Source organism: Vipera berus (assembly GCF_964194415.1).
Source record: "Vipera berus genome assembly, chromosome: 7".
Lineage (NCBI taxonomy): Eukaryota > Metazoa > Chordata > Lepidosauria > Squamata > Viperidae > Vipera > Vipera berus.
This window is the reverse complement of record NC_138209.1, coordinates 27,394,428-27,419,450: the sequence shown is the minus strand read 5'-3', so window position 1 is coordinate 27,419,450 and position 25,023 is coordinate 27,394,428. Positions and strand designations below refer to the sequence as shown.

Below are 25,023 nucleotides of genomic sequence, written 5' to 3'. Positions count from 1 at the left end.
CAAGTACTTTTCTGTAAAATTAAAACAGCATTGTGCTTAGTGGTGTTGGTTCATTTCCAAGGACAAGCAGCGATAGATAATAGTCAAAGAGCCTCTGTTACCATTCCTAATTTATTCCAACAGTACGTGAGCCAGAAGAGCTGACTTGAACAGATTCTTCCTACTGACTTCTTTTGCCTAAAGAAAAGTCATAGGGATAATCTTTTGCTTTTCATATAATGAATGCATACATGCTCACTGACTACTGGGGAATGTGGTCAATTGTAAATTCAAAGTAGTGAAATGGGAAAATAAGAAACAATGAATTTAAATGTCTACTAAAATGTAAAATTATGTACCCAACGTTTGATCACATATCAAAACACACATTTCTGACATTTTGAAAAAAGCATGTGCGTTGTAACAAAACTAGGTGCACAACAATGAAGATAGCTGCTTGTTGCATACATTCACATAAGTAGTTTGAACCCATAATTTGATATACTAAATTTTGTAGCCCATATAATAAATTTATATGGGAAAATAGTAAAAGTATAACATGAATTAAAAATCATCATTAAAACACCTAAGGGATAAAATGGATTATGCTGCAACTCTATACTCCACATATTGAGATTTCATGGCCTTCCAAACTGAAAAGCAGGCAGGGACTGTATGAATTTTTGGGTAAGCATATTCCATAAAGTGAGGTGGGGGGAAAGGAAAGGGCTCTGCTGAAAAAAGACTTGCTTCTAGGCTTGCTTCCACCCTTTAAATTTCCTGGAAGGTGAACTTACAGCATGTCTCTGATTGAACAGGACAAGTAGATTTCCTCTGAAAGAGACGGCCTTAGGTTTCCTGGACATAAATAACATACAGTGGTGCTTAAAAATTTGTGAACCCTTTTCAATGTTCAATGTTTTATTTTCCTCAATAAATAAATAAATAAATCTAATGTTTTTGATCCATTTGTTTAATTGGGTTCTCTTTATCTAGTTTTTTTGACTTGTGTAGAATATAAACCACATTACATCATATTTACCGTATATACTTGAGTATAAGCCGACTCGAGTATAAGCCGAGACCCCCAATTTCACCCCCAAAAACTGGAAAAAGTTATTGACTCGAGTATAAGCCGATCCGCCGTTCTGCAAGCCTCTGCCGCCAGCAGAGCCTCGATCCGCCATTTTGCAAGCCTGAATACACAGGAATACCCTGTGTGGCCGCGGCTCTCGGGGAAGCCCTGGCTGTCCGCTTCCTCGCTCCACGCTGCCATTCGGGGCCCGCGCGTTCCCCGGGCAAATCGCGGCGCCCAGCAGGCGAGGAAACACGCCCGCTCCAGTCGCCCCCCCTTCCCTCAGGAGACGCGAAGCAAGTGACCGCCCGGAGCTTACCGAGGACTTGCACGCGGCCGAGGCTTTGGTGCTTCCAGGATCGCGCGCACCTCTCCCAAGCCGCCGCCGTCCGGAGACCTGCTGAAGTTTGGGAAGGTTTGGGGAGGTGCGCGCGCACCTCCCCAAACCTCCCCAAACGTCAGCAGGTCTCCGGACCTCCGCGCCCTGCCTGCCTGCTTCTTTCCGCAGCGGAAAGAAGCAGGCAGGCAGGGCGCGGAGGAACGGAGACCTGCCGACGTTTGGGGAGGTTTGGGCGCCTCCCCAAATGTCGGCAGGTCTCCGTTCCTCCGCGCAGACCTGCCGACGTTTGGGGAGGTTTGGGCGCCTCCCCAAACCTCCCCAGGTCTCCGTTCCTCCGCGCAGACCTGCCGACGTTTGGGGAGGTTTGGGCGCCTCCCCAAACGTCGGCAGGTCTCCGTTCCTCCGCGCAGACCTGCCGACGTTTGGGGAGGTTTGGGGAGGCGCCCAAACCTCCCCAAACGTCAGCAGGTCTGCGCGGAGGAACGGAGACCTGCCGACATTTGGGGAGGTTTGGGGAGGCGCCCAAACCTCCCCAAATGTCGGCAGGAGGAACGGAGACCTGCCGACGTTTGGGGAGGTTTGGGGAGGCGCCCAAACCTCCCCAAACGTCGGCAGGTCTGCGCGGAGGAACGGAGACCTGCCGACGTTTGGGGAGGTTTGGGGAGGCGCCCAAACCTCCCCAAACGGCAGGAGGAACGGAGACCTGCCGACGTTTGGGGAGGTTTGGGGAGGCGCCCAAACCTCCCCAAACGTCGGCAGGTCTCCGTTCCTCCGCGCCCTGCCTGCCTGCTTCTTTCTGCTGCGGAAAGAAGCAGGCAGGCAAGGCGCGGAGGTCCGGAGACCTGCCGACGTTTGGGGAGGTTTGGGGAGGTGCGCGCGCACCTCCCCAAACCTCCCCAAACTTCGGCAGGTCTCCGGATGGCGGTGGCTTGGGAGAGGTGCGCGCGATCCCGGAAGCACCAAAGCCTCGGCCGCGCACAAGTCCTCGGTAAGTTTTTTTGTTGACTGGAGTATAAGCCGAAGTGGAATTTTTCAGCCCAAAAAGTGGGCTGAAAAATTCGGCTTATACTCAAGTATATACGGTATATAAAGATATTGAAAATTCAAAATAAGTCACCAACTTTGAAGCATCACTTAAGGCTTTATAAATAATGACCAACAAACATATTTACCAGAAATAGGTAATACACTGTTTCACAGCATATGGACCAATGCATGAAGTTTTCAAGTTGTCTTCAGGGCTGGTGTCAGATGAAGAGTGTTGCAGTGGTGTTTACAGAAAAAGAAAAACTTTGATCTATGACTAATCTTTAAGAGGAGAAGTTACAGGAAGTATTTAAGGTGGCTAAACATTTTGAATTGCAATTCTGACTGGTTGACAATTGACTCCTGAGAGAAAGAATTGTTATAAAACATTGATTTTACTGAAACCTTGACAATTTAAAATACAGTGGATTATAAAAATTATATATATAAAGACAAGAACTATACAAAATTGGACTGTTTGGATTTTGAGTTTAGGCCGGTTTGACAAGGCTAACTACAGAGACTATGGCACTCATGACAGATTACTCGAAAGGGGGAGACAACATAGATATGATATATTCATCAAAAATGATAGGAAGCCACACTTAATATCTACTCCTGAAGGATTCACTCTGAAAGATCAAAGACTCTAGAAGCAACATTTCAAGACAAGACAAATACTTTCCAAGAAGAAATTTATGCAATGCTAGGACAGATACAAATCACAATAGTCTAAACCACGAGGAGATTAAACATGACTTTGATAACATAAATGAATACACTTCTAATTTAAATTTACAATCAAAAAGCATTCAAAGAATGATGGTAAAGAATGAACAAACAAATCAGATAACAGAATGTGAACTAGAAAAAAATGACTTAATTGTCGAAGTCACAAATGAAGGGAATCATAACTTAATACAAACAAGAAAAAACTCACAACATTTGGATACAACCAGGGCTTTTTTTCCTCATAGAACACTCAGAACGGTGTTCCGGCACCTTTTTTTTACACACACACACACTTTTGCACAAGCTGTGCTACTCCCTCTATTGACTTTTGAAAGCCTATTGGCTTTCAAAAGCCAATAGGAATTGCTGCTGAGCCCTCCAAAAGACCCGGCCAGAAAACTTTGCACAGGAAAGTTGTCTGCAGCGAAGGCTAGTTGTCAGGAACTTTGCACCTCTCCCTGCTGCCCAACTACACCATCTCAACTAGGTAAAAGAAGGCAAGGAGAGGTGGGTTCTGCGGAGTGCATGTGCACTCCTTCCTTGTGCTCATCTGTCAACCAGGCTGGTGGCCTATCCGATCCTGGACCTGGGGGATGATTAGCATGCGTCTCCGAACTACGTCCACGTTGGTCTTTCCCGGCTGTGCCTTCCTTGTGTGATGAAACCCAGACACGTAGCTGCAGCTGGCATCGTTGCTAGAGGGGGGCCAAGTGGGAAGCACAGCTGAACCCCAGGGCCTCATGGAGGCAGCCCGGGGTGGCTGTGTCAGACACCTCGCAGCCCTGCAGCCCATAAATAGCCACAATGTCTGGGAAGTCCCCCAGTGTCCAGCTTCCTTGGCATGGTGACGAAGGCAGGGGGCTTGACGTGCTGTAGACCAGGCTGCTGCAGGGTGCCACCGCGGCCATCACGCAGCCACTGCCCGGGGCCAGCCCCAGCCGGCCAGCAGTCCCGCAGAGTGTGTCAGGCAAGACGGCGCAGGCGGGCATCTATCTGAGGGGTGCCGATGGCCCTGGCAGGCAAGCAGGGGAGTGTCCACAGGGCTCCTGGCCGGCCCGGCTCCTCCGCCTCGGCCACTACTTGTAGTCTGGGTAGTCGAGCATGTGGAGCACCCAGTGCCGCTTGGTCTCGTTGATGAAGGGCTGCTTCTGGGCGGTGTTGAGGTACGCCAGGCAGCACCCAGCCGCTTGGAGATCTCCAAGTTGTGCAGCCAGGGCTGCTCCTGTGCGATCTGCCACTGCTACACGCACGACCAGACCATGCACTCATGGGCCGCTTCACCTTCTCTGGCCAGGCTGTTGAGGGCGGCAGCAGTGGGGCTGGGGCCGGCTGGAATGGGCCCGCTGCCCAGCCGCTGGCGGGTGCCTCCAGGGTGTAGAAGCCCATGAACATCTTCCTGCCCATCAGGGAGGGCCCGACTAGAGAGCCTTGAGAGGTCCCTCAGCTGGAGCAGCCGGTGGCAAGCGAGCTGCAGAACATGGGTCCCAATTTCTACTTTCCAAGGTCAAGACAGTGAAAAACAAACTAGTTCTTGCCTTGCTCAGCAGTGCAGGTTGATCCCTTTCCATTGTCCCACCCTTCCATTCCTCACACAGCCTGTTACTCGACCACAAAGAGCTGCTGCCCAGCACATCAGATTACAATGAATCACTGGCTGACCTCTACCTTCTGGAGTGTTCAGTTTCTAATTTTATGGCCTGTATCAATCGGATTATTGAATCCAGATGTCTGTGAAATGCAGCCATCTAGCACAGAAATCCAACCCACATGGAGTGGAACTTTGAGATCCAGACTAGAGTTTACAGATGCTCACTTTTCATAAACTAAATCCTTGGCCAGGAGGCAGAATCATGCATCTCCTTCCTTGTGATCAGAGTTACTAATAACACACTATGCAAATACACAGATCTGGGTCAGTAAAGAATCCAGATAGTCTGACACTTAATATTTCTTATTTCTTTGAATCCACAAGTAATCTTTGAATTGGACAGACATACCTGTGTCTGATATTATTACACAGTTATAAAATAGACTGCTAGTCAATAAATAATTATATGAGATTCTAGATCTGTCAGCTCAGTTCATCTTGGGTCTGAATTCCCCTTGCAGTGAAAAGGAGAGGGCTTGCAACTTCTGGTTGTAGTTATCCATGTTTCTGTACACTGAGATAATTGGCCATTTGTACAAATACAGAGCCTATCATGCTTTTATATTTATATGGAACAGATACATTATCTGAAAATTATCTGTGTGTATGTGTGTGTATATATATATATATTTGTGTATATATATATATATATTTATAGAGAGAGAGAGAGAGAGAGAAAGAGAAGAAGAAGAAGAAGAAGAAGAAGAAGAAGAAGAAGAAGAAGAAGAAGAAGAAGAAGAAGAAGAAGAAGAAGAAGAGAAGACAAGAGAGATGGGTTCTGACTTTAGAAGCATCTGGCATGTCTGCACTGCCAATTGTACTGTCAATTATATACCTATAATAAAAATTACTCGTGACGTAATGTTTGGAATGTGTAAAAAATTTGGGGATAGGTGGTGCCTCCTTCCGCTTCTTACCCAAAGCAGTTACTTGCAGCTTCTGAGATCCAGGTTCCACTAAGGCGACAGCCCCTTCCTCATTTCCCAGCTGCTGAAGTTGCTCACCCCATCTTCCCCCACCCCCTTTAATATCATGTCTTCCCCCACCCCCTTTAATATCAGTGAGGCTCCTCCAGTGGACCATGACCCAGCACTCACTCTGGTCCCATCCCCCCTCTGCCGGAGACCCTCAGGTTTGCCCGTCCTGTCCAGCTCCGAAGAAGTGCCCCTGTCGGAAGTGACATTGAGCTGGCCACGCCCACACAGTAGGCCATGCCCATGCCAGATTAACAAGATGAGAGTTCCGGCACCTTTTTTTTAGAAAAAAAGCACTGGATACAACAATAAATATGAAAAAGATATCTTATGGATTAGAACAGACATGTCAAACCTGCGACGTCATGTGACGTCGCGCAACATATCGAAGCTTTTTCACCATTGCTGGCAATGGGGTGCGCATGGCTTCCAGATGACACATCCGGCCCGCGGGCCGGCAGTTTGACACCCCTGGATTAGAACATCACAAGAAACCTGAGAAGAAAGAAGACTTAACAAAATGGACACTGCTAGGAGAATCACTGTTTGGGAGACAAAAAGCATACACCTTATGTATTATGCATCCTCTATGCCTAACAACAAATACAAAAATACAAAAACTGTTTGACAAGTCGAAAATATTAATTCGGAAAACAATTTGGCAAAGGAAGATTAGAGACGGGCTTAAGAGACTTGACTCACCTACCAGATGGAATATTATACGAGCAAACACTTGTTTTAATATGGCTAAATAAACAAATAACTTTGGCTATAAAGGGGTTTTAGAATAAGTGGGATAAGAGATATAAGTAATATGGTATTTTCTGATAAGATAAAAAATGTAAAAATATTGGGATGATGAAAGTGAAGGAAAAGTTTGAACTTTAAAGACAAATTAAGTTTGAAAAGATTTAGGATTAAGAAATGATTGAAATGTTGAGGGAAAATTAGGCTTAATAAGGATGTATAGTGATTCAATCAATTTTTACAAATATAAGTGAAATATAAATTGATTAGAAAATATGTTATAGGTAGATGTTATGATAGATAAATTGTATAGTATTTCTATAATATATGAAATATGAAAATACTGGGATGATATATTTAAGTGGAAAATTGGGATATTTAGATATTAATTACTGAAAAATATGATTGATAAGAATTGTTTGAATATTATGAAGAAATTTACTTAGATTTTTGAAAATAAGATATATGGTGAATCAATAAGATGACATGAAAATAACATAAGTTGATAAGAAAAAAATGCTATATGTGTATGCTGTTATTGTTGGTATAAATATAGAAGAAAATGTTCTTATTTAATCATTTATATATGGAAAATATCAAATATCAAAAATTATATTTCTTTAAAGATGAAGAAAGAGAATACTATTGGGAGAAGAGAGGATCAAGGAAATATATTATCAATTGATATACTAATTATGGAAATATAAAAATTAATTATTATTGATTGTTAATTAACTATTATTGATTGTAAAAAAATCATGAACCAAGACGACACACTGTACACCAGGCACTAAGGTTGTTATTGTAAAAAATCAATAAAACACTTACAAAAAAAAAGAAGAAAAGTGTTGCAGTGGTGGGATTCAGTTGGTTCGCACCAGTTTGGTAGAACCGGTAGCTAATTTTTTATTGACTTCAATGAATCGGCTGATGCCCTGGCCTACCCCTTTTTCGCAAGGCCCAGAACAGACCGCCAGAAGTGTGTGAACGCCACTTCTGGAAGTCCATTCTGAGCTGGGGAGGCCTCCCAGACCCAGAATGGCCCACTGGAAGTGCATGGACATCACTTCCAAAAGTCCTTTATGAGTCAGAGAGGCCTCCCAGGGCTAGAACGGCCCACCGGAAGTGGTGTCCATGCAGAGAACTGGTTGTTCAGGTATTTGAATCCCACCCCTGGAGTGTTGCCCTGGTTTAATTCACAAATAAAGAATATGTGTGTTATGGTCTAAAGCAGGGGTGTCAAACTGCCGGCCTGTGAGCTGGATGCGTCACGAAGAAACCATGCCAACCCTATTGCCGGCAATGGGGAAAAAGTTCCGATACGTCACGTGACGTCACAAGTTTGACATGTCTGGTCTAAAGTCTCCATATATACTTGGGGCCACAAATGGCTTCTAGATTAAAAGTAGGGAGACTTGCTGGGATTCACCTTGGCTCACTCTATCCAGACCCTTACAAACAATAGAGCATCACCTGCATCTCCTGTTCAGTTCATAGTTATAATCTACAATTACATATCATCCATATATTGATGCTGCCTCATCTGAACCAACAACCTACTGTATTCCAAGGGTACCATTTCTATATTACTTAAAATGGGGAAAAGAACAGGATACCCAATGGCAGTCATCAGGGATATGATATTCTGCCCTGGCTAATATTATTTTGAATTACCCACTCCGGAAGAAGTAAAACTGTAATCCAATATCTTCAATTCCTAACTCTCTTAGATAGTTTAGAAGGATACTATAGTTGTGCATGAGAGCAATCAATATAGCTTAAGTTCCATATCCAGACCTGGTACTTATTAACAGCAAACTGAGACCGAACAAGACTACCAGAGAAGACGATCTTAATCTATAGTGGAGAGATCAGCACCACAAACTGCAACCTTTTCCCCTATATCTGATCTCCTCTTCCATTTTTACAATGCAACTTTTTATCAAAAGTAAATATTACTCATTAATATGAGTAAATTAAATATTACTCATTAAACACACACAACCAGATCACAAATATAGACATAATAACATAATGCCACTTAGTATCTTATTTCACTCCAGATATCCTCCAGATATATTCTGGCAGTTCCAGCTGCCATTGTTAATTGAATTCCACATGGTTGCAGCATCTGCCAGTCATGTTATCACCATTTGTTACCTCCTGCCAGTTTCCCCAATGTCTTTGCTTGTTAAGCCAGCAGTGGAGGTTACAAATTGTGATCTTGACTGTGTAGCACTGCAACAGCCAAAATTATGAGGATCCGTGATAAGTACTCCTCATTCAGCACCACTTTAACATTAACAGCTGCCAAATGAATGGATGCTAAGTGACATTTACCTGTATTTCATATGTACCTGCAAGAAGGATGTAATATGTATAAAACAAAATGAAATGCCTCAAATGCAACTGAATATATGACAATTAAGTAGCATGCAATATCTTGTGAAATTCCATGGCTCCTATTCAATTGAAATGCACAAAATATAGCCAGTAGGTAATGTGTGAGGATAATGGATTAGTAAACTTTCAGTCAAAGAGTGAGGAACGAAAATAGCACTTTAACACAGAACCTTTTAGTGCTTTGCAAACATAATGACGCGGCTGATAATTCAGGAAGTTGGCAAAGTAAGCAGTCCAAGTCAAGTTTAAAGTATGCTAAGTTTCAAAGGAGATGGTCATTCAGTGTTCCCTCCCTTTTTAAAAATACTTGATAAGCTTCCTTAAACTAAGCTAAAGCGTTGACTTATATTGCTCATTATTTTCCATTTTATGGGGACTGGCAATGCTTCCATCAATTCAAACTGAGTATTTCCCAATCCTCCCAGGAGGTCACTGAGGAACTAAATCATGACATTTGTTGCACTAAGATTCATGTCTACCAAGAAACTATCATTCCTCTTTTTTTTTTTAGAAAAAAATGCTTTTACAAAATGTCCTATCATGAGGGAGAGGGAGAGGGAGAGGGAGAGGGAGAGGGGGAAGGCAGGTGGGGGGAGGGAGAGAGAGAGAATGAATAATCACTTCATGGTCAGAAATGTTAAACTTTGAACCTGGCTTCCTTTTACCCAACAAATTCATTGTGAGATTTAAAAAAAAGGTTGAAAAGAAAGGTAGCAGTTTGCTTTTTCCACTAACTCATTTCCAGAATAAATGGGAGGACTCTAGGCATCACTGGCTGGGTTAATACTTAACACTAATCCATAGTTTCTTTAACCAAGGTTTACTGAAATCACCATAAAATAAGTTTCCGACCAATTCTGAGTAGGTCCCAAAAATGCACTAAACCTGAACAATACCAAAGATACATGCCAACTCCCAGCATTATAATGAAGTACTGATAAGCTTTTTAATCCATTCAGAAATCCATCCCTTTCTTGTTCAAACAGGAACTGGTAGAACTTCTTTACAGAATAAAGGAAAAATCCAAAGACCTCCACCTTTCCTTTTGACCGGGTCCAAGCTATTATCAGTGTCGTGGCATGGACAGAATAACTGGGACTGAGAACTGTGAGACACAACAGCGATATTCAGTGTAACCTACGCTGTGCGTACGCTATTGTGCTATGGAGAAAATTAAATGCAGATATAAAAGCAGGTCTGTGGAATCAAGATAGATTCATTTAAGCCCCTCCAGAAGATTTCTTCAATAAACACACACAGAGAGAGACAGAGAGAGAGGCGACAGGGAAAGCTCTCCGTCTGTGTTGCAGTCTTGATCCCAAATACAGCGGTTTCTCCTGGCACGCACCCCCTTCCTTCGGCTAAACCAGGCAGCGCGGGCAGTTCTCCGGCGAAGTTCCCTCTCGCCCGCCAGCGCCGCCGGCATGGCACTCTCGCCTCCTCGGCTTACCTGTCGCCGGATTCAGAAGCGCTCTCCGGTGCCTTCTGGCGACCTCTTTCCGCTCCTCCTCGTCTTCTTCCAGACGCCAGGCTTCAGCCATCGGCGCCAGGGACAAAGGCGGCCTTCAGGCAGCGGCGTCCACCATTGCGGGTAGGCAGACTCCGGGCTCCCCTTTGTCCGCACCTGCACCTGACGCTTCCCGCCGGAGAGGGCGGGGAGTCCCAGTTTCGACGCGGCCCCTTTGCTTTCTCCTCCCTCCCTCCCTTCCGTCTCGCCTAGCTGCAGTCCAGGCCTTTACGGTTCCGTCCCGCACACGGCTCCAGTTACGGAAGGCCGATAAAGGGACAAGTGAGCGAAGGCGGCTTTTCCCTGCCCGTTCATAACACTCTGATATCGACAGGAAGCGAGACTCTCTCGCCTGTTTAGTAAAACAAAAGGAGAAGCGGGGGGAGCGGGCGGTAATCTGGAGCAACAAGGAACGATCGCAGCTCAGGAATGCGAGGGGACGAAGCGACCTCCGCCTGCGGTGGGAAGCGAAAGGGCGGAGTACCATCAGCCGCTTGGCTCAAGGAGGGGGGTGGGCGCAGCGAGCGAGAGGTGCTTTCTGTAAGCCCAAGACCAGGGGTAGGCAACCTCGGCTCTTTTATGACTCATGGACTTCAACTCCCAGAATTCCTGAGTCAGCTATGCTGACTCAGGAATTCTGGGAGTTGAAGTCCATGAGTCATAAAAGAGCCGAGGTTGCCTACCCCTGCCCAAGACCATTCCTTGGACTCCGGGCTTTGCTTTTCCTTTCCCTGGAGCTCTGCCAGGGACATTTTCTCACACTTTCGAGATTTTGCAACGCAAGCAGCCACGCAGATTTACTTGAGAAGCCAGTGCGCCCCTTTTGCGTTTTGCATTGCACAGTTGAACGGAGATAAGGCAAACAGGGAGGTTTTGTCATTATTTAAAAAAAAATCCTGTGGTTCAGGCCTGCTGTATTATGTATTTTTCTGTTGTATCCCTCTTCGTTAACCCCATATCCCATGGAGGTGATGGGCAGTGGCAAAAGACAATGAAAGAACCCACTGATAAGAGATACTTGAATGCAAGGGTCAAGTTATCCACCGTGTTTAAAAATACTGATTATTAAAAACATGGGTGGGGCTTGTCTCCACATTATGTTTATACTACAGGGGGGAAAATTCCACAGCAAAATTATAGAGTAGTTTATCATGAATCAAAAAAACAATATGCAGTTTTACAAACGGTAAAATGATAGGTCAGGTTTTATAAAGATACTGCAAATGAAGATAAACGTAGAACTGAGGGAAAAGCACACATCATACTAGTCATACTAGGAATCGGACGGTCTTGAGCATGTTATCTGGACTGAGTTCGATCCTGTTTCCCCTGATGATGTGGACAGGGTCATGGGAAGGCTGAGCTCCACCACCTGTTTGTTGGATCCGTGCCCCTTCTGGCTGGTTTATGCGGCTCGGGAGGGGACACGAGGCTGTAATAACTGCTTCTTTGAAGGAGGGTGTCTTCCCCGTCGCCTTGAAAGAGGCAGTGGTGAGACCCCTCTTCAAAAAGCCTGCCCTGGACCCGGCTGTTTTAAATAACTATCGTCCAGTCTCCAACCTTCGCTTTGTGGCGAAGGTTGTTGAGAGCGTGGTGGCGCATCAGCTTCCTCTGTTCCTGGAGGAAACTGATTATCTGGACCCGTACCAATTGGGTTTCAGGCCCGGGCACAGCACGGAGACGGCATTGGTCGCGCTGGTGAATGATCTCTGGCGGGCTTGGGACAGGGGTTGCTCCTCTGTCCTAGTCCTGTTAGATCTCTCAGTGGCTTTCGATACCATCGACCATGGTATCCTACTGCGGCGTCTCAGGGGGTTGGGAGTGGGAGGCACCATTTTACGGTGGTTCTCCTATCTCCTGGGCCGCTCACAGTCGGTGTTGACGTGAAGGCAGAGATCCACCCCGAGGCCTCTCGTTTGTGGAGTTCCTCAGGGGTCGGTTCTCTCGCCCCTCCTGTTCAACATCTACATGAAGCCGCTGGGTGAGGTCATTCGTGGTTTCGGGGTGGGGTATCATCAGTACGCTGATGATACCCAACTTTTTTTCTCCATCCCGAACCAACCCAGCGATGCCCTCGCCGTGATGTCCCGTTGCCTGGAAGCGGTCCAGGTCTGGATGGGGAGAAACAGGCTTCGTCTCAATCCTGCCAAGACTGAGTGGCTGTGCATATCGGCATCTCGGGCTAACCAAATTATTCCACCTTTAACGATAGGGGGTGAGGTGTTACCCCCCGTTGATAGGGCTCGCAACTTGGGAGTCCTCCTGGATTCACGGCTCAATTTTGAAGATCATATAGGAGCCGTGACCAGGGGGGCTTTTGCCCAGGTTCGCCTGGTGCGCCAGTTGCGACCCTACCTGGACCGAGATGCCCTATGCACAGTCACTCATGCGCTCGTGACCTCCCGTTTAGACTACTGTAACGCTCTCTACATGGGGCTGCCCTTGAGGACCACTCAGAGGCTTCAACTGGTGCAGAATGCGGCCGCGCGAGTTGTGATGGGGGTTTCCCGATACTCCCATGTAACACCTCTACTCCACGAGCTGCATTGGCTTCCGGTTGCCCTCCGGGTGAGATTCAAGGTGCTGGTGATGACCTATAAAGCCCTGAATGGCTTGGGTCCGGGATATTTGAGGGAACACCTGCTGCCAGCATCAAGTTCCCTTTGTCCAGTGCGCTCACACAGGGAGGGTCTTCTCAGGGTGCCGCCAGTGAAAGATTGCCGGCGGATAACACCCAGGGGGAGGGCCTTCTCTGTGGGTGCGCCTGCCCTCTGGAACCAGCTGCCCGTGGAGCTCAGGACTGCCCCTGACCTGCGTACATTCCGCCGGGACCTGAATACCTGGCTGTTTGAGCTCTCCGGCCCAGGCTGAGAATTTTTAACTGGGGCTTTTATTTTCAGGGATAATTTAATCTTTTTAATTGTTTTTTAACTTTTGTATTTGTATTGGTGTGATTTTAAAATACCCTGTAAACCGCCCTGAGTCCTTTGGGAAAGGGCGGTATATAAATCTAATAAAATTAAATTAAATTAAACAAGGGCATCCATCAGCAATAATGGAACCTTTAGTTTTAATATGAAGAAATTGCCAGGGAAGAGCAGACTAATGAAGTAAATTACTATCATGTCATATAAAATAAAAAATGAAAACTAAGCATAGTTTAGAATAGAGCTGGACGGGACCTTGGAGGTCTTCTAGTCCAGCTCCCAACTCAAGCAGGAGAACCATACCATCTCACACAAGTGACTGTCTAGCCTCTTCTTAAAAATCTCCAATGATGGAGCACCCATGATTTTTGGAGGCAAGCTGTTCCACTGGTTAATCGTCCTCACTGTCAGGAAGTTTCCCCTTAGTTCTCTCCTGCAATTTACTTAATAAAATTTACTTAATAAAAGGAAATGCCAGAAAGATTTCAAACTATGTTGTGCACAATGAAAAAAAATAAATTCTGTCAACCAAACTTGTTATTAATAGTTTATAGCCAGTTTATAACAAAGATTTATAACCAGTCATCTGAAAGATGGTCTGATTATACAGTAATATAATTATGATTCTGTGCTTTGTAATTAATGCTGTTCTTTAGTATAAAGTAATTTTGTATTTAAAAATGAATACAGTTATATGGACCTCACTTTTCCAAGGACTGAGAACCTGGAAGGGAACATCAATTACGTACTCGGACCTGACCTTTCAGTTAGTAGAAAGTTATCGGTGTCTTACTGGCACTCTCAACTTCGTATGTTCTGCTTGAACACAGATGGAGATATCTAGTATGATCTTTCCACACCCAATTTTTTTATGGAAACAAACATTTTTATAGATTCTGTAAATCTAGGTGTGCATAGATGAGCTGATATGTTGTGCTAAGCTATAATTTGCTTAACCACTGAGGAGAGAACCACAATTAGCTAGTTTCACAGTACTAAGCACAAACCAAATAGACTTCATGTCTGCATAATGCAAAAAATATATTCAAAAATAGTATGTCCATTCTTTCCAAAGAGATGGGAAAATAAAATCTGTCTATTGTGGCTTCTGCTTTGACTGACAACTGCACATATTTTTTCTTTCAGTCAGGAAAAAAAGGAGCTGCAAACAATGATGCCCAGCATATTAATCAAGATGGCTACTGTCTTACAAACTGAGGAAACCCTTGGTATGCATGATCACCTGTTGCCACTGAAACACTGGCTGATTAACTAATATATAGTTTCTATCAGGACATTGTTGTACAAATTGCAAACTGTGCCACAAAGTTACCAGAAGAGTATTTCCTACATTTTTCATCTACAATAAGAATTGTAAACCGATATTTGCCTCTGCTCAGATAAGCAGCATGAGAATCCTGATGGATTCATTATACCTTCTGTTCTTTTGATCGAGATGTCTATACTTGAAAAAAGTTCTGGAACAATATTAGGATTCCTACTTCTAAGAGATTTTTATGTTAAACATTTGAACATCTATTAGGATGCCAAGTATGCCAAATCTATTAGGATGTTGGGACTTGCTGCCTGAGCACAACTATCTAGCATTCACACAAAAACAAACAAGGTTTAGGAAAGCATCACAAGAAAGAGATTAGTTGCATCACGCATTATATTAATCTCTGAATAACTATAGTGAATAAGATGCAACTGTATTGTATGAATTCAACCAAATCAATTTCAATGCATTGTGGTTAAATAAATCATGACTTATATAGAGTGAGCCCAGCCAAGGGTAGTTTATTTAACGAAGCATAGCTTAAAAATATTGGCTTAATGCAGTGTGTAGACACTGGCATGAAAATGCAATATGTGATTTCTACCTTTGCAATTTTGGTAGCAAATATCGATTGACTGAATTTATATCCTGTCTTTTATCAGGAGCTCAGGATAATGAATGTACACTCTTCCCTGTAACAGCAATTTTATGACAGATTGGGCTGAGAGAGAGCATAATTGATCCAAAGCCACCATGGGTGAATGTGGATTCTGTAGTCCTAGTCCAATATGTTGTCCAATGTACTATACTGCCTTTCTTAAACTATATAAAGAGGCAATAGATTTACTCATCTGCGCTAAATAACATTTAAAGCTAATTAGAAAAAGCACAGGAAATGCATCACATTAGTGCCATTATACACAGTTTTATGTAAGAGTTGTCAAGCCCAAGAAACTACGATAGGTAAAGCAAATATGTGGACAGGTTTTGCCTACATTCCCAAAATAATACTAACAAACCTAAACTTAAGCCTAATGGATACAAATACTGAAAGAATCTGGAATTACAGAAAGATTACATTTTTAGAAACAAGATTCAAAGGGGGAAAAACTGACTTAATGCAGTTTTGTGCAGAGGGCTGCATATGACAAGCCCAAACAAGTCCATGTAATACAAAATAATACTTTGGGGCATAATCCTATATAGAAACTTGCTTTAGGGAAAACAGGATTTATCCAAAGACCTCCATACCAGCTAAACACCTCATATCTTCCTGCTATGACTAAACAAGTTCACATATTATTGCAATGGTATGCAGAAGAATAACTAAAAAGGTGGAATATGTCAATGCAGAGAACAAATACACAATGACCTGGTTTAAATAATACACTAAATCATGTTATGCTTAGGGTAAAAGAATTCTCTTCCAGTGATTGTAACAGGAAGAGGATTTTAAAATAGTTACATATCTGATTTGTATCTAGTCACTGTTTCTAGTACACCAAAGCAACTTGGAAGGCTATCAATCTTTTCTGATAACCTTGCAACACTGAAATAAAGAAACATAACTGCTCCATCCCAATAGGTCTTAAGTCCTAGAGTAGCAACAAGTATTTCACCCTGAACTCCATGCATAAGGTTAAAAAAAGGAGTCCCTGCAGATTTTACTCTGCTAATCATTGCCCATTGTAGGGGGTGGTGCTCACCTCCATTTCAAGGCCAGCATGTCCAAAGACATTTCTGCGGTCATGTAGTCAGCATAACTTCATGTAATTAATCCACTATAGCTATCTACACCCAAGTTGTATTGATCCAGTGTTTCAAGGAAATGATTAATATTGTTACTCACTGCTTCAACACAGCCAGTGTCATGGAATCATAGAAGTCTCAATTTTATCTGACATGCAGTCTTTCTGTAGAAATCATGTAAGTTAACAATGTCCAAGGAGAGTTCAGTTGCTCTATTAAATCGATATGAGGTTAACTGTAAAACTCAATTCTCACAAATAGTTCCAGGCAGATAGAATAGAATAACAGAATTGGAAGGGACCTTGGAGATCTTCTAGTCCAACCCCCTGTTCAAGCAGGAAACCCTATACCATTTCAGACAAATGGTTGTTCAATCTCTTCTTAAAAACTTCCAGTGTTGGAGCATTCACAGCTTCTGGAGGCAAGTTGCTCCACTGATTAACTTTTCTAACTGTCAGGAAATTTCTTAGTTCTAGGTTGCTTCTCTCCTTGATTAGTTTCCATCCGTTGCTTCTTGTCCTTCCCTCAGGTGCTTGACTCCCTCTTCTTTGTGGCAACCCCTGAGATATTGGAACACTGATATCATGTCACCCCTAGACATTTTCATTAAACTAGACCAGGGGTGTCAAACTCGCCACGTCACGTGACATGTCATGACGTATTGTGACTTTTTCCCCATTGCTGGAGCTGGGGTGGTCATGGTTTCGGCATGACGCATCTGGCCCATGGGCCGGCAGTTTGACACCCCTGAACTAGACATACCCAATTCCAGCAACTGTTTTTTATATGTTTTGTCCTCCAGTCCCATAATCATCTTTGCTGCTCTTCTCTGCACTCTTTCTAGAGTCTCAACATCTTTTTTACATTGTGACGAGCAAAACTGGATGCAGTATTCCAAATGTGGCCTTACCAAGGCATTATAAAGTAGTATCAACATGATCTTGATTCTATCCCTCTGTTAATGCAGCCTAGAACTGTGTTGGCTTTTGTGGCAGCTGCAGCACACTGCTGGCTCATATTTAAGTGATTGTCCACTATGACTCCAATATCTCTCTCACAGTTACTACTGTTGAGCAAGGTACCACCTATACTGTACCTGTGCATTTGTTTTTTCTTGTCTAAATGTAGAACCTTAGTTTTTTCACCATTGAATTTCATTTTGTTAGATAGTGCCCAATGTTCAAGTCTGTCTGTTTCTTAAGCCTATATTCTGGGGTGTTGATTATTCCTGCCAGCTTGGTGTCATCTGCAAATTTGATGAGTTCCCTGTCTATTCCCTTATCCAAATCACTGATGAAGAGGTTGAAGAGTACTGGGCCTAAAAAAGAGTCTTGGGGTACCCCAATGCATATTTCCCTCCATGTAGATGCAGTTCCACTGAGAACTACACGTTGAGTGCGGTTGGTCAGGTTGTACAAGACTGGGTTCATAACAAAGGATTTCATAAAAGAGCAAACATTGGTAATTTGGTTCATGCATTATACTAAACCCGGGTAGGCATCCTGAAGCCTCAAAGCTGCCTGTTGCCTCTAGACCCTGTGAAGAGCCTACACTTATCCCTAGCTTCTCAGTGAGCCTTCATGTACTCATGTAGACACCCAAACAAAACAGATCATACTTACTTTGCTGAAAGAAATTCAGACTATGTATCAGTATTAGCTTAGATCCTGATAGGAAATCATTCACAAAGAAGGGTAGGGTGTCAAATATGAAGTGGAAGAATTTCCCAGGAGAAATGTGAGAGGAAAAGCTTGGAAAGCTTTAGTTTGCCTAAAATGGTTAACATGAATTTAGTAAGCCTATATCAGACTTTCCAATTTTGTACTCTACAGATGTCTTGGGATTTCAAATTTCAGAATTTTAATTCAGAATGGAAGGGTGGAATATAGCAGAAAAAATAATTGCATAAAATTATGTATAATTTTAATAATAAATATATTAAGTTTACATTGAGTTCATACAACGTGCTAAGCTACAACCAAACAAGCAACATTATTGCTTCATGTATTAGATAAACAGTTCTGAATCATTTGAGCAAACTATTAAAATCAATTGATTTAGTTAAACTGGTTTCCTATGCAAGAACCAGAAAAGATACTTGCACATTTTTCAGTCCTAGGAATTGAGTTTTTTAGAGTCTCATGTCATAAAACTGATACAGCTTAATATAACTGTTTCGTTATAAATCTGTGACATCCCAGCAAAATGCCATGAAGAAACCAGAGCTGCTTTTTTGAGTCCCTGGTCTAGATACCAAATGTATACAGACATGTATGTATGTATGTATGTATGTATATATGTATGTATATATATGTATGTATATATATGTGTGTGTGTATATATACATATACATATATACATATACATATACATATACATATACATATACATATACAGGAGGAGCCACTGGATGCAGTCAGACCACATATACCAGCATATTGCTCATGATTTAGGAAATGGTTTAGGACAGGGTTGACAAATTCAATTTCATTATGGTTGCCCTCAAAAGACCAGTTTTCTTTCCTTCAGGCTTGCCCCACAGAAGCCTCTCCTCTCCCCTCCCAATTTAGCCATGTTTTTTCTCTTAGCGTGTTGTAAACATCAATAATCCTCAACATGCTGAGGATATCCTGACAATACAATTCTCCCCTCAAAAACTAAAGGAGGTCTGGAAGACCTGATCAAGAAAATCAAAGAAGAAAGTGAGGATTTTGGCTTCTTTCTGAACATAAAAAAACAAACAAAACCAAGCTCATGAGCACTGTAAGGGAGGGAAACATCAAAATAGAAACTGACAGTGAAGAAAGAGAATGTGTGGGAAAATACACTTTCTTGGGATCACAGATAGCTCAGAAATGTGAATGCAGCATAGAAATAAAACATCAGCTTGCATGGGGTTGCACAGCAATGATGAACATGAGCAAAGACATTAGCTTGGCAACCAAATGCAAGTTAGTTTACTCTGTTGTGTTCCATGTAGCTACCTATTGTTGTGAAAGTAGGGTTTCACAAGAAGGAAATCATCTTGTTTGAGCTGTGCTGCTGGAGAAGGCTCCTGCGTGTTCTTTGGACAGCAATAGCGACTAAACAGCAAACACTGGAGTGCATAACACCAGACATGGCATTAAAAGGCAAAATCACGAAACTGCATCTCACTTACTTTGGCCATGTCATGTGGGGGAATTCACTGGCGAAAGCAGTTGTGTTTGGAAGAGTTAGTGGTAAAAGGAAACCAGGCCATCAAAGAACACGGTGGTTGGACACTATCAAAGCTGATACCGTAGGAAAAAGAAACAGTGCAAGATCAGAAGATGTGGAGATACCTAGAATTGCCAAGTCAGACTCAACTGAATTGATATCATCATCATTAATGGTTTAAAAGGTATACCAATAACCTATTGTGGTTATCACATCCACTTTTAGATTCTAAAGGGTTTTTTTAAAGTGTTTTTAATTATTTAAATTGATTTTTGTTGACATATCAGGAAGATCAGGATTGAGAACAACCGTTTTAGAAAGCTAAGCACCACACATACACACTACGGTACTTTATATCATACACATATCTTACATATCACATAATTTTTCTTCTTCGTATCATTCACACTGATCTTGGTTTGCTGGTAAACAGAAGCTTATCTTTTCTGCATCTGCTTTCTGCAAATGGAAACCAGTGAATTTTACTGTGGTTGTTGGGATGGAAAACTAGCCTGTAGGCTAAAGATTAGCAATCCGGAGTGGAGAAATGAGGAAAAACTAGCAATTTGGGGTGGGGACTAGTAAATAACAATATTTCCTCCTTTCTCCCAGTGGTTCACTACAAATGGCTTGTTGGGACAACCCAAGACTGAAGATTGCAAGTAAATCTTTTTTCTATATTCCAGCGGGGGGGGCGGGCGGGGGGGGGAAAGGCATCAGTACTTAGGTCAAGCTTTCTGCTAATCAATTTTAAAAACATGTAAAGTGTTGCAAAAATAATTTCTTAAGATTGCTCAACAGCAATTTATTAAACATATATTTTAAAATATTTTGTTAAACACTTATTGATTTTACTACTTGGGCCTGGTGATCTCTGGCTCATAAATTATATTATGGAATGGAGGAGCTAAGCACCATCTGCTACCCTATCACATGACATCCTAGCTATACCAAGTATACTTGTTTGACAAAAGGGGAGGGGGAGAGAAGGGTTTTTCACAGACAGAGAAAGTCTAACTGTGTATGTTTGTGTATTAAAAAATTAGGAAGTCTCAGCTGCTGAGGAGATACAGATTCTAGGATGATTCAAGACTATCAATAAGGAATTTTATATATATGTCCATTTCACAAATATGGCTCTAGGTGACCTACAATAAAAAACCATTAAAAAGAGTCAAACATTGAAAACTATTCCATGATTGAAATATCAATGTTATTAAAAACACTATTATTATTATTATTATTATTATTATTATTATTATTATTATTATTGTTATTATTATTAATAATAATAATAATAATAATAATAATAATAATAATAATAATAATAATAATAATAATAATAATAATAATAATAATAATTTAATTTGTATACCGCCCTTCTCCCGAAGGACTCAGGGCGGTGAACAGGGCAATACATAAAAACAAGATACAAAAATTAAAAATTATTAAAAAGTAATTAAACAACAGTGCCCGTAATAAATTAATACAAATTAAAAGTTAAGATCCATTTATAAAATCCAACCGCGTCCCATCAGGCCAGGCCAGCTTGTTCAAAGAGATGGGTTTTAAGATCGCGCCGGAAGGAGCGGAGATTGGGCGCCATCCGGAGCTCGACCGGAAGATGGTTCCATAGATCCGGTGCACCCACAGAGAACGCCCTCCCCCTGGGGGCCACCAGTCGACATTCTTTGACCAGTGGCACCCTGAGGAGGCCCTCTCTGTGGGAGCGTACTGGGCAGAGGGAAGTTGACGCCAGCCGCAGGTGCTCCCCAAGGTATTCCGGACCCATGCCATGTAGGGCTTTGTAGGTCATTACTAACACCTTGAACCTCACCCGGAAGACAACTGGAAGCCAATGCAGCTCGTGGAGCAAAGGTGTGACATGGGAGTGTCGGGAAACTCCCAACACAACTCTCGCGGCTGCATTCTGTACCAGTTGGAGCCTCCGAGTGGTCTTCAAGGGTAGCCCCATGTAGAGAGCGTTGCAGTAGTCAAGACGAGAGGTCATGAGCGCATGAGTGACCGTACGTAAGGCATCCCGGTCTAGATAGGGCCGCAACTGGCGCACCAGGCGAAACTGGGCGAAGGCCCCCCCTAGTCACAGCTACTATATGATCTTCTAGGGAAAGCTGTGAATCTAGGAGGACTCCCAAGTTGCGAGCCCTATCTACACGGGGTAATAGCTCACCCCCCATAGTGAGGGGTGGGATATCCTGAATATCCCGAGATGCCGATACTAGAAGAAAGCATCTTCATTGTTATGTTCAATGTAGTCATGTTATCATGTTTTCCCAAAAGTAAGGCCTACCCTGAAAATAAGCCCTAGCTTGATTTTTTGGGGTTGGCCTAATATAAACCCTACCCCCAAAATAAGCCCTAGTTTTGGGGCGAGGCACACTCTTAAAAATCAAGCTAGGGCAAGGGTAGAGGTGTGGATCTGCCCCACACACCCCGGACCTACTTACCTTGCAGCCAGGCCTCTCCTCACCAGCCCACTTCTTCTGCAACGTCTTTTGCAGCCAGGCCGGCATTTCTCAACCACAGGCCTTTCCAGAAGGCCTCTGCAGCCAAGAACCGAGCTATGGATTCAATCCATAGCTCGGTTCTACAAGACCTCTGCAGCTGACGACCGAGCTGCATAGCCTTTCCGGAAAGGCCTGACTGCAAAATGCAGGCCCGAATGCAACTGCAGAATGAAGCTGCTCCTTCAGCCCCAGAAGTGGACATGCTGGGGAAGGCTGTCAGTGCCGGAGGTAAGACAGTCCCTGAAAATAAGACCTGGTGCCTCTTTTGGACGGAAGGAGGAGGAGGAGGAGGAGGAGGAGGAGGAGGAGGAGGAGGAGAAGGAGAAGGAGAAGGAGAAGAAGAAGAAGAAGAAGAAGAAGAAGAAGAAGAAGAAGAAGATCATCCTGTTTTATTGTTTGGGAAACACAGAAATAGTTGTCCAAATCCCTGCTGACAATGCCATGTTTTGAGGAACATCTAGAAGGATAGCAAGGATGAAGCCACAGAATATTCCACAGGGTGGGTTCCATGGCAGAAAAAAAAATGAGAGCAGCAACATATTCTTCTACCAGACCTGATGGGACTGGCAGTTGTAATTAAGAAGAGGCAATCTTGCTAGGAGAATGCAGTGTGGAATGTTCTATTTCATGGGTGTCAAACTATCATGTCATGTGCAGTGTTTTTTGCCTTTGCGGAGCCAGGGTTGGAGTGGCCTGTGCATGACGCATCTGGCCGGCGGACCTCCAGTTTGACACCCCTGTTCTACTTGGTGATATTCAAGAAAAAAGAGAATCCAAGATGTTTCAGTAGTCATGAAAAGTAGGTAGACAAATTTTAATCCGAGGCCTCAATTATTTCTTTGAGGAATTTAGTAACCATTAAATTTTGGAATAGGCATTTCTTCACTTTACTGAGGTATTACTATTGTGGGCTTGGAGATAGATAGTCTTCGAATGGTGCAACAATTAGGTGATGAAAAATTGTCCAGGAAATTGAAGTTAGGAATGGAAAGGATGCAGAATGGAACGGATCCTAGGTATATTTATATATTACCAATAGAAAAGAATATATGTAGCTCAGGGTTGAACTGTGGAGTCCTTGGTGTTCTCTGAGATTAATTATCTAATCAGTTAATGAAACATCTGCAGAAAACAACTAAAGACTATTTTTATGTAGTAGCTGAATTGCCCTTTCTTAGTTATTTGACTGGAAAGGTCAGTCTTCCAATGAAAGTCATTCTATCTTTGCTAGGAGGAAGGTTTGTTATGGTAAAAAGGGTTTTATAAGCTGTATTTTATTTCAGGACAATATAATTTAAAAAGTTTACAATTTTTCTAAATTTGCAAACAAAATTTATATGCAATTGTAAAGTTGTACTCCGATCAATATAGAAAACCTGCAGTTAATCTTAAAGTAGTAACATCCCATTTTAGCAAACCTGTGTGCTAGTTTTATACATTATGAATGTTGCAGGTTCCTAAAATTAGTTTTGAATCTGTTTCAGAAAATACCGGTATGTAGCAAGGGTTTGATTTCATCTTTGGTATGTTGGAATTATATTATGTTTGGCCTTGTTCTATGCTGATACCATTTTAGTTTATTATTCATAAAATTATAAGTAGGTTGATAGAAAAGGGAAAGGGAGTAAAAAAGGGTTGCTGAATTATATTCCTAAAAATTGGAATTTCTCTAAGTATGAAGAACTTCGGAAATATCATCTGTGGGCAGCATTAAGGTTTTATTTTTGTGGATTCTAGTAAACTTGACGTAAAAGTCTGGATGAAAATTGAACACAATTTAAAAAGATAAATTGATTTTTATCACCATAACAATAAGCTGCTGTGCTAGGCATTCTCTTATAATATAAACATTACATCACTTTTTCAAACAGAAATTTCAGTAGTTAAAACTCATAAAAGCACTGTAAAATATCAATTAAATAATGAGAAAATTCATTATTTAAAATGAGTAAAATGGGGAGAAGAAAGAAGAAAATAGCTTTATACCATTGTTTCTGCAAGATTCGGTGAAAACTTCTCTTCTCTCTCCAAACATCCTTCTTCATATATACTAGTAGAATAATTTTTCTTAACACATATAAATTTAAAATATAGATTTTGTGGTGGTAAGGAATTAATGTTCAGCCTGTTTCACTTTCTTTGTTTTAATAGTTGTTAAAGTAAAGAAACTTTATTAGTCTCAGCCTATCCAATACTTTAATACAGTGGTGGGATTCAAATATGTGAACAACTGGTTCTCTGTGTGGATGCCGCTTCCAGAAGTCCATTCTGGGTCTGGGCAACAAAAAATTAGCTACCGGTTCTGCCGAAGTGGTGCGAACTGGTTGAATCTCACCACTGCTTTAATAGCAAAATTCTGACCTTAATTTTTCAAAATGATTTACAAATGACAATCAAAAAACAATGTTGCTATGCAGCAGAGTAAAAATATAAAATCTTATCTCCTACTGCTGCTGCTGCTGCTGCTGCTGCTGCTGCTGCTGCTGTATTCTGTGGTATATATTTATCCAAGCCCTATGGAAAGCAGAATGTTTTAGCACAAAACCTGTAGTTCTAACCAACACCAGAGAGTGGCAGAATAATAACAGTAAAAACAATTTATCCAGCTCTTACAAACATTGATCCATTTCTGTAATATATTCTGAATTCTACAGTGCTTTGAATACTGAAAAAATAAATAGAAGATATGCTCACTAATGAACATTACTAGGATTAATAAAACTGTGCTATTTAGTAGTATTAACTTATTCCAGATATTTTCAAATAGAATAACTACCCATAACGTGTTCTGTCAAATAATCTTGTATTTTATCTCTTTTGGCTCCAAACTCAGTAGAGTAAAATCTTCTCAGACTTGGTGACCCATCTCTGTGTACAGTTGCCTTGGGGATCCTGGCAGCTCCCGGTCCAC

At 42.3% G+C, this 25,023-nt stretch overlaps 1 protein-coding gene, 1 long non-coding RNA gene and 1 pseudogene across 4 annotated transcripts in view; 1 reads left to right on the top strand and 2 right to left on the bottom strand.

Moving 5' to 3' along the window:
- Nucleotides 1-10,565, bottom strand: part of SH3D19 (SH3 domain containing 19) — an 82,331-nt gene extending 71,766 nt beyond the window's left edge. Inside the window, exon 1 of one of the 2 annotated variants that reach the window (XM_081333111.1) lies at nt 10,375-10,565. In XM_081333111.1, coding sequence (XP_081189237.1) covers nt 10,375-10,465 — 91 coding nt within the window. In that variant the 5' untranslated portion in view covers nt 10,466-10,565. The remainder of the gene's footprint in view (nt 1-10,374) is intronic. The other variant, XM_081333113.1, reaches the window with a different exon arrangement.
- Nucleotides 3,848-10,350, bottom strand: LOC308671209 (annotated as a pseudogene). Its single transcript has 2 exons — nt 10,273-10,350; nt 3,848-4,392 (listed from the first exon to the last, which is right to left on the bottom strand). The product of its transcript is annotated as an uncharacterized misc_RNA (transcript).
- LOC308671104 lies at nt 10,397-22,838 on the top strand. The gene is made up of 4 exons (XR_014027149.1): nt 10,397-10,515; nt 14,505-14,587; nt 20,197-20,246; nt 22,790-22,838. It is a non-coding gene; the product is annotated as an uncharacterized lncRNA (long non-coding RNA).
- The last annotated feature ends 2,185 nt before the right edge of the window (nt 22,839-25,023 follow it).